Below are 9,866 nucleotides of genomic sequence, written 5' to 3' on the forward strand. Positions count from 1 at the left end.
TTACAACTCCTGGAAACTATTCCTAGAATCTTAATAAAACCTTTAAAACACAAAAACATGCTTATGTTGTGTTTTTTAAGCTTCCGGTGAGGGTTTATGTACAGTACATCACAAATGATGCAATTAAAAAGTAAGTAAAAATTAAAACTCACTTTTTCCTTTATAGTCACATTTCAAGCATTCATTTCTGTTAATTGTGATCATTAATGAAACCCCAACATTCTGTTTCTCAGAAAATGAGATTAAGACTAATTTAAAGGTTTCTTTTAAGTACAGAATTGCTATAGCCTAAATGAACACAGACAAGCCTGCTGACTTGACAGTTGTCCAATAACCAAGATTATTTTAATGATGTTCTATGTTACTATGATGTACCTTTGCCAGCAATTTTAAATCATACTGTTTTACTGCTTAACTGAAGCCAGGATTTTATTTTTGTTGGGCATCTCCAAACGGCTTCACATTTTAGCTTAATTGTACTGAGTGTAAAAGTCTCTGCTGCCATCTGCAGGGTTAACAGCACCTATACTACATTGAGAGAAAAAAAAAAACAAAAAAAAAAAACGAGAACATAAGGTTTATTTTACGCTTTTATATACATGTACAGAAATTAAAATGTCAAGTTAGTCATTCCAAATTCTCAACATAATTAATAATCAGATATTGTTATTGATGAGAATTGAACAATCCAGCATCAAATGTACACTCCAAATCAACACATCTTGGAGGAGATTTTGCCTCAAAAATAAGTACAAACAGCAAACTCCACAGGTTTTTCCACAACATACGTTCTTACGCAACAGGAGACTTTGTTCCAGTGGTGGAAAAATCCCTCATGTGAATCTTTTAGTTGAGCCTACGTAATATACAAGATAACTACAGCAATACTTTAAACACCGGTGTCCAACCAGTTCCTTTAAAAGCTTTCATTATACGAGGGACTTTAATCATGTAGAAACACAACAAAAAGCACAGATACAACTAGTATACAGTGGATTATTATGTACAGAGTGTGCGAGGTCATTGTGGCATCAGATGTCTGACGTTGTATTTGGATGTGTCATTATACTGGGTCATAGGTTTGTCTGCAATGCCACATGTTCCCACTCCCACCTTTCCATTTACACTTTCTGGTGATGCAAATATGCTTCTCTTTACCTACAAGGACATAAAAAAATAAACTGGTTAGCTGGAGGAGAAATAATAATAATAAAAAAAAACAATAAGAGGTTAAAACTATCTTACCTGTCCTTTCTTGTTCTTTGAGTAAGCTTTGTTGTTGAACTGTTGCCACTTAGACTTCTGCTCCTCCCTCTCTTGCTCCAGCTCCTTCATCCTCTGTACCTTTTTCTGAGCTTTCTTCTTCTTATACTCTCGCTGCTCCGCTATTTGCTCTTTTCTAGAAAGTCACACACAAGATGAGAGAAAGTTAAAACAACAAACTTCACACCAGAGATCGGGAACTGCAATTTATGAATTGACTTGACGTGGTAGACCTGTAACAAAAGTAGTCATGTAAAAAAAAACTACATTTTAAGATTGTAGGGCTGCAAGAAAGAACAATTTTATTCTAATAAAATTGCTGTGCTAAATAGTAAACATGGTATTGCCTAAGATGCAGTAAGTTTCTTTCACATGTGCTTGGTCATTTGTGGCAAAGGATGCATCAGGCTTTTCTGTACAACTTCATATGGTGAAGAAATGATCTGTTGATAAAATTTTGGATTAACCAATTAATAATTGGACAGCAAAAACTAAAACTGTGTTGTGACTGCTGCAGAAATAACAGGGGTTAAGATTCAATTCACATCCATTAATTTGTTTAGTCTTTGGTATTTTTTATATGCAATTAAAACAAAAAAAAAATCTCAATCTCAATCAAGTCAAGAGACTGAAATAATGTTAGCACCCAAACTAATCAGCGACTAAAAATCAGCAGTAAAATGATTGTAATTCACTTGAAACGCTATGGTGCATGCGTCTTGAATGCAGCATTTCTAATATTGTAATGTACTTTCAATTGACAAGTCTCATAATAATATTGTTGGTAACATGAACAGAATATTGGCTTTGACTTCAGTTTTTAATACTGTATCTTTTTGTTGTACTGTAGCAGAGAAAGGAATGGATGAGTGCAACGGTCAACACTGGCCGTGTCATTCCTGCCACTTGAGGCTCCACTTCCAGGTTTTATTGCTTTCTTAGGAGTCTTAATGGTATGGACACCTCCATATTTGTCTGGTCTTCAGTGTCCCCAACACTCCACCCACAGCAATTAATGTGCACAAATCAGCTGATGGTGGACATCCATAAATCTAGAATCAAATGCAAAATCAAAAACCTCCTGAGCGGTGGCGCCTGATCTGTGGAACAGGCTGCCTGGCACCTCATAGAAAGGCTAGTGTAGCTTCACAAACCTAAAGAAAACACTTCTGTGGTCAGAGGTGGAAAGACACAAAGTCATATCTTACTTATTTGGGGAAGCAGAATGTAAAGCGTCAGTGATGCAAGGCTTTCACAGCTTTCAGTGTAGAAATACGAACAAAACAAGAAACAAGACGAGTTCGTTCATTACCTTGACTTTGACTTTAAACCTCCGTCATCGTCAGATCGTTTCCCTTCCTCCACGGCTTTGAGGTTCTGCAGAGGAATCACTTCAGCATTCCCATACTCTGTGAACGTAACGGCCGCAGTGCCGTTCTCTCTGTCTATCTCCTCAATCTCAGCTTCATACACCCTGTCAAAAGATCACGTCTGTAAGCAGGTGAGTATGAGCCAAAGACTCAAGGTCTACTTAATAGGCAACGTTCAATAATGGCTCAGTAAGTATGAAATAATTCCATTTCAATGTTACAAACTCTAATTTCAATTTTAGAAGAAAAACTGCATTTTTTTTTTAAATATCTCCAAACCATATACTTGTACACAGTTAAAAAGACACAAACTCTATAAAACAACAATGCGTTTCCTCAAGTTACATAAGAAGAATGGAAAACATCATTATATGAAATGAATAAAATGCAACTGAATGTCAAAATACAGTTTTGAGGATATTCACTCTGACTTAAGGTTTCTGAAATGTTACGATTACGATTCGTCTTCATCAGTTACCATTTACGGAACAGAACTATGAATAAAAATATTTTTGTGCATCCAATGAAGAAGGTGCTGCTTTATGGTGACACACATTACACTGGCGAGTCATTTGTTTATTTAAAAAGGATGTTGAAACTCACTGGCCATCGTGGCTCCACGTTGCCAAACATCGTTCACCCACTTTCCAGCTTTTCTTCACTGGCACCGACTCTGAGCCGCTGGTGCTGGAAGACCCATCAACGGGCTGCGAACTCAGGAGATCTTTAGTCAGATCGATGACTTCCTGCAAAAGAGCAAGAAAAAAAAAAAAAGAATAATTACAGGAACTAAGGTGCTCTTATTAGGTTAGGCAACATAATGACTTCCTACTTCCTCCCTTTCAAATGCTTCCATGTCATCAGTTATTTTTAGGGTTTCATGTTAATACAATTCATCACGTCTATAGACTTGATCAAACTTATTAGACAAAGGTAAGAGTGTGTATTCAGGTAAACCGGAGATTTCAAAAGTTATGGCTTAGAATCTGTTTAATTGTGTAAACCTACAGGTTTAAGTCATTTTAATGAGAGGTCAGACACGCTCCTGGATTTAGTGGAGTTTTCTGTGGCTGAAAAGAGAAAAGATCTCCCAACCTGTTGCTCTGTCAGGCAGTTAGTTGAAAGAGATCAATTTTATACCATGAGATTGTCACACTGGCTCGTGTCTATATGCAATTTTAGATTCTATAAATATAAAAACTTGGCAGAGTTTCTCTTCAATTGGATTTCCTGCACTGCACACATTCCTGTCCTAGAAACTATGCATGTGTGGGGCTCACGTGATTATAGTGGACAATTTTATTCATTTGCAAACTTCAACACAAAGACTTATTACATATCAAAATCACAAAGAACTGCAGTAAATAAGTACCATCTAAAGCAGAAGGACATCAACATAGTTGTTTGTTCATTTACCAATCATTTGAACTTTATTGATTACATGTTTCACAGATTTTGTGTAGCCCTAATTTTTATTATACATTTGGTTATCTTATTGAAGGTACTTTGTCTTTTAAACCTATACAAAAAGAAGTTAGATTACACAAAAAGTAATGGTTTACACGCCAATAAAAAAACTGCCCAAAAGTGACAAATGCTTTGTAACTTTATTTGAAATTTCCTAATAAGACTAATGAAAAGGCATACTTTTTAAGATGTGTTTTCAGTTTCATGTTATAAACGTACGGCAAATATGTATAATCTGCAAAAAACATAAAGAAGAAGTAATGGATGAAAAATATTGAAATTGTGGGAAGCAGGATGTAGAGAGCAAAGAATGAAGAACGAAAGGGAATAAGACTGGAAGGACAATGAACACAAGGGTTCATTATCATTGGGATGGATGGAGCCAGACAAGACCGCATATCAACAAACATGATGACCCACTGTATTCCTAGTAAAAAACATTTTATAAATGCTACAGTGAAAACAATTTTCAGATGAAGGGAGAAAACAAACCTGCAAGTCCTTCTGAAGTTTTAGGAGGTCTTCATTATCTGGATCGGTTGATAAGGCAACTTCTACTTGCTGTAACTGAGCTTTATAGCTGCTCAACTGTTTCACCAGATCTTCCGACATTTGTGCGCTAAAAAACAAAAAGCAAAATGCGATGTTACCCAGTTTATTACGGGTAGCTGATAAGAGGGTGCAGTATAAAATACGTTTATGACTATACTACTAATCCCGCTTTATAAAAATCTGAATAAATTGATGTATAATGCGTCAACTAAAAAATTGAATGTTAGCACAGCGCTAACACTTAGCAAGGCCTTTTCTTCGACGTACGTTTACCGTAACGAGGCTACCGCTAGCTAACAGCCACAAAGAAGAAACAACAAAAGAGCGGCTATGTGGGTCTTACCTTTGTTCTAGAACCCTTGTCTAACCAGCTGAACAATAAGTACGATTCAAAGTCGACAATTTTTCGTAAATAGCTGTTCTTATTTTTAAAATGTGCTCTTCTTCTGTCTATCTGTGAATAGCACACCGGAAACCAGTATAAATCCCATGCGATGATACGCTGTTCTAGAGGCTCATCAGCGCCCCTATCGGCTGGACATAGCATCTTCAGTCTCTCTTTGACTTTCGACTTAAAAACCAACCTTGTGCAGTCGCCACAACAATTTCCAATGAGCTTAAAGTTGTTTACTTATTCAGTTTTTGTCTTTTTAAACATGTAAAAGAGTACTTCTTAATCCCACCCCATAATAAAGTTATATATATTTAACTTCCCACAGCTCTTAAGCAAAATCGATGGCTGCACAGTTGGTTTCTAAGTGGTCAAAAGTAAAACAACATTTTCTTCCACATCATTTCTCCGAAACACTAAAGTGTATAAAACCTATTTTGTCACAACATTAAACATATTGCCAGAGATATAATGAAATAGTTCAGATCAAAGCAAATGTATTAGTTAGAATAGCTTAATCACAGTTTTCCAGTTTCCATGCAAGACTTAACATTTACTTTGTTCACAATCGCTTTACATTCAGTCAGACTGAGCTTGCAAAGAATTTTAAGAATATCACTCTTTAAATTAGAGAAGCTGCTAGAAATAAATACTTGCAGCTGTAACTGCAGCAAAAGATGAGTTGACAGAGTACCAAATCAGAGTCGATATAAATGCACATGACCGTCTTTAGATTTTCTCTTAAAAAGAAAATTGGAAAGTCGTTTCCTTTCCACTTCACAAATATGAAATACTTTGTGTTAGTCTATCACATAAAATCCCATAGACGCTGAAGTGTGTACATACAAAGTGAAGAATATGAAAAAGTCCAACAGATATGTGTGCTCTAATGTAGCAAGGCTGAGCTCAGCAACAACAGCTTCACTCACCCAGAATGTCACACATTGGACTGGAATCTGATGTAGAGGTGTTGCAAAAAACAAAATGAGTAAAAATGAATCGCTTATTGTGTAAAAACAGTGTAACTGTTTTACACTGTTTGTGTAAAACAGTGAAAAATAAGCAAAATGTCATAAATTCATAGAAACTGTAGAAAAATTACATTATCAGATAAGAAGCACAAGAAGAACAAGGTTCCTAAAAACCTAAATTAAATTTACCCCATATGTGTATCATTTCACTGGACACAAGTAACAACTTTAAAATATAAGTTGTATCTGACTTACTTTGTAAAAGTTTAGTATATTAATCAAACCCATTCATTTTGATTAATGCAGTTCTGCTCTGAAAACAAGATTAGATTAATCTGTGTCAGGCTGTATGTCAACAGTCTCCTCTATCTGGGCCTTAAGTGCTATTAGTGAACAACTGAATAACCCCCTCCTCTCTCCAAAGACAACCATTATTTCCAGCTCTTTCTTTTCTTTTTACTTTCAAGATATATGATTGGCTTATGACACAGGAGCTCAAAACGATAGCGTGTACTCGTACAACACTGTAATCTAATAGTGCACATAAATTGCTTCTATAAATCACCAACATAATCATCCTCAAAAATCAACCAATGACTTAGGCGTCTGGAAGCAGCACCGAATCACTTTTTATGTCTTCAGCAGTTGAACTCCTCCCATTCCTGTTCTCACTGTAGTGGAGGCAGCATCACAGATCTCCAGCGTCAGATCAAGCCCATTGAAAACACGAGCTTCACTACAACTGCAACAGATGAAGAGACCAGATGAAGACAGATGAAGACAGATGAAGAGACCAGGAATTGAAGGAAAATGGGTGATTTATGATATGGCTTCCAGGGAGTTAAAATGTGTAGTTTTATTCCTAAAGGTAGGTGGATTCATATTTCTTATTGCTATTACCAGCACTGAGTAAAAAAGAGAATTATGTAAAAGGTGGAATGCATTAAATCACTTTTAATAGAGCTTGTCTCTTTAACACAAAGAGATATTCATGGTTATTTTGTTTATACTTTTTTACTCTCAAAGGAGACACAAACTATTGACTTCTTCAGCAATCTCAGCAAAATGAAGAGACCGTTCTCTGCTGCTGTTTTCCTTTAGAGAATCCCCCGAACAGGCAGTGGGAGAGCACAGTTTCTCCTCGGCTCGCAGTGAACACAACTCAGACTATTATTTTGGACGCCACGGCTCGTCCTGATGGGCTGCCTCAACCTCACCAGCAGAAACGAGACTTTGCCTGGCAAGCAGCCCTTCTCTGTGCAGACCTCGGTGATGCTCACCACCCTGGTGGGGATGCTTATTTTACTAACCGTGTTTGGAAACGTCATGGTAGTGATCGCTGTGATGACGAGCCGGGTCCTGAAGGCGCCCCAGAACTTGTTTTTAGTCTCTCTGGCGTGCGCAGACATTCTGGTTTCCACCTTAGTGATGCCCTTTTCCCTAGCAAACGAACTCATGGGTTACTGGTACTTTGGCACAGTGTGGTGTGAAATCCACCTGGCTTTGGATGTTCTCTTTTGCACTTCATCCATCGTTCACCTGTGCGCCATAAGCCTGGACAGGTACTGGTCTGTGACTAAAGCCATTGAGTACAACCTGAAACGGACGCCCCGCAGGATTAAATGCACGATCTGCTTGGTTTGGGCGCTTGCAGCCTTGATTTCATTCCCCCCGCTCATCACAATGACAAAGAAGGAGGGAGGAAAGGACAACCCTGCGTGCAAGATCAATGAGGTGAAATGGTATATCATATTCTCGAGCATTGCATCCTTCTTTGCACCCTGTGTCATCATGATTATGGTGTATGTCCGGATCTACCAGGTTGCCAAGAAAAGAACCAGAGCCTCACCAGGAGAGCGGCAAAGAGAGAACGGCAACTTAGAGAACACCCAATTTGACATGGACCCCGGAGAAAAGCAAGAGAAGGAAATGGATGAGCTGAAAGACGGGGAAGAGGTCTACGGGCTGGACGTGGAGGAAGAGCCGTCCTCCTCTGATGGGAATGAAAACATCCTGTGTTCCCTGATGAAGAAGAGGAGCGGGAGAACACCCAAAGCGACTCAGGTGAAACCTAAAGAAACTTGTGCAAAGGCAGAGGACCTGTCCTCTGCGAGGGCGAGCAAGTGGAAGGGAAGGCAGTACAGGGAGAGGCGCTTCACCTTCGTCCTGGCCGTGGTCGTGGGAGTGTTTGTTCTTTGCTGGTTCCCCTTTTTTTTCACCTACACGCTTGCAGCAGTTTGCGACACGTGCTGCATCCCGGAGAAGCTGTTCAAGACCTTCTTCTGGTTCGGCTACTGCAACAGCTCACTAAATCCGGTGATATACACCATATTCAACAAAGACTTCAGAAAATCATTCAGAAAAATCCTTTGCAAAAGAAACACAGGAGGTTTGTAATTAAAAAACAAAAAAGTGTGTATTATGCTTGTTTTGCAATCTGTATTACAATGTTGCAGCATGCCAGTTTAGAGTCTTGATATTGTTTAACTGTGACATTGTGGGTGGCTATTTATGAAAAATGTTACACATTAAATGTTCATGTTTATCATAATTATAATATTGTCATGAAGAGTACAAATTTAAAATGACACAGATGCATCAAAACGTGACTTATATCTGCATGCTACAATGGTATAGATCTCCTAAAATTTCAAAGTTTGTAAATAAACATAACTTGGCACATTATTTATTTCTGACGACTGTATAATATCCCCACAGCGGTAGTGATTCAGTAAGGGAAATTAAATGCTAAAAAGATGCGTAACAGATTTGTGACACTTTCATAATCACCTTGTCAGTGCTGGCCCAAGAATATACGGGGCCCTAATCATTTTAATTTGGGGATCCTTTTTTTAATTTGGGCCCCCCAGCCTCCACACCATTAATCTGCTATATATTAGATTTAACAGCAGTATACTTTCACAGTTCACTAGCAAACCGACAATTAAATTGACTATTTGTATTCATCTTGACCCTGATATCATTTGCTCCGTATTGGGTATTAAAGTAAAACCTGAAAATGCAGTAGGTTGCAAAACTTCAACATATTTCGTTAGGATTTCTTTTTGTTGTTGCATAATTGATAAGTGAAAGGAATAAAAAGTACAAATAAAAATCTAAGAAAGTGCGGTGTGCCTTTTAACTCTGCTATGATGTTCATTTCTGAGGTGCAGCTATAATAATATAATGTTCCTGACTCAAGTTGACCCAGGGATTTTTTTAAAAAAAATATGCACTAATGTCAGAATCCAAAAATGTTCCCCAAAACATTTTATATCTGATCAGTACTAACAATTTCAATCAATATTTACTGCAATGATGCAATTTAGCGCTTAGAAATGAAGGCTGAATGAGGATAATTCACTTGTTTTTCACAAAAATAGAACTATTTTAATTTTTAATCTCCACTAGGAAAGCCGACACAGACAAGTCAACATCAAAATTATATTTTTCGATTTTTTTGTCAGTGTTCAGTCATTCGTCTGGTGCTATGACATCCAGTAATCGTGTTCAAGTTACCTACTCCCCCTTTGACAGTATTAAAGGATTTGTTTTCTGGTCCTTTCAGGTGATGATTTCAGCACTTTTGTGCAAAGTACTCAAGAGGACAACATTTTTTCCCTTTTTATTAGGACACTGTAAATTTTCACAGATTACATTTTGCCCCCTGAGACCATTTGCCATAGTAAGCACCGCCCTTGTACCCTGATTCTTTGGAGAAGCTAAAGCTGGTTTTCCAATGAAAACCTACAAAGTCTATGTATAGCTAGTGTTTGGCTCACATGTTGCTCATATTATTATTATCATTATCATTATTATTATTATTATTATTATTATTATTATTATTATTAT

General features: G+C 37.5%; 2 protein-coding genes across 5 annotated transcripts; one reads left to right on the top strand and one right to left on the bottom strand.

The window, feature by feature from the left end:
• Nucleotides 1-554: 554 nt before the first annotated feature.
• Nucleotides 555-5,149, bottom strand: smndc1 (survival motor neuron domain containing 1). Its single transcript, XM_007545326.2, has 6 exons — nt 4,996-5,149; nt 4,593-4,719; nt 3,237-3,379; nt 2,576-2,737; nt 1,246-1,399; nt 555-1,158 (listed from the first exon to the last, which is right to left on the bottom strand). Exons 2-6 carry the CDS (start codon nt 4,710-4,712, stop codon nt 1,021-1,023), a joined length of 717 nt encoding a protein of 238 aa, XP_007545388.1. The 5' UTR covers nt 4,713-4,719; nt 4,996-5,149; the 3' UTR covers nt 555-1,020.
• Nucleotides 5,150-6,687: 1,538 nt separating this feature from the next.
• LOC103133635 (alpha-2A adrenergic receptor-like) lies at nt 6,688-9,231 on the top strand. Of its 4 annotated transcripts, XM_016667965.1 has the most exons (3): nt 6,688-6,886; nt 7,044-7,748; nt 7,836-9,231. In XM_016667965.1, exons 2-3 carry the CDS (start codon nt 7,212-7,214, stop codon nt 8,409-8,411), a joined length of 1,113 nt encoding a protein of 370 aa, XP_016523451.1. In that variant the 5' UTR covers nt 6,688-6,886; nt 7,044-7,211; the 3' UTR covers nt 8,412-9,231. The 4 variants fall into 4 exon arrangements, with proteins under 4 accessions (XP_016523451.1, XP_016523449.1, XP_016523450.1 ...); XM_016667963.1 differs by having other exon boundaries at nt 7,044-9,231; XM_016667964.1 differs by having other exon boundaries at nt 6,688-6,882; nt 7,041-9,231.
• The last annotated feature ends 635 nt before the right edge of the window (nt 9,232-9,866 follow it).

This window comes from Poecilia formosa, unplaced genomic scaffold, assembly GCF_000485575.1.
Source record: "Poecilia formosa unplaced genomic scaffold, Poecilia_formosa-5.1.2 Scaffold12, whole genome shotgun sequence".
NCBI classification, from domain to species: Eukaryota; Metazoa; Chordata; class Actinopteri; order Cyprinodontiformes; family Poeciliidae; genus Poecilia; species Poecilia formosa.

What these genes read in the sequence shown, in the direction of transcription:
- smndc1 (XM_007545326.2), bottom strand. Translation starts at nt 4,712, where the DNA reads ATGTCGGAAGATCTGGTGAAACAGTTGAGCAGCTATAAAGCTCAGTTA. An exon ending in ACGTGGAGCCACGATGGCCA is followed by an intron (nt 2,738 to 3,236) that starts GTGAGTTTCAAC and finishes ATCTTTTGACAG; the next exon opens with GGTGTATGAAGCTGAGATTG. An exon ending in CAAAGAACAAGAAAGGACAG is followed by an intron (nt 1,159 to 1,245) that starts GTAAGATAGTTT and finishes ATGTCCTTGTAG; the next exon opens with GTAAAGAGAAGCATATTTGC.
- LOC103133635 (XM_016667963.1), top strand. Translation starts at nt 7,212, where the DNA reads ATGGGCTGCCTCAACCTCACCAGCAGAAACGAGACTTTGCCTGGCAAG.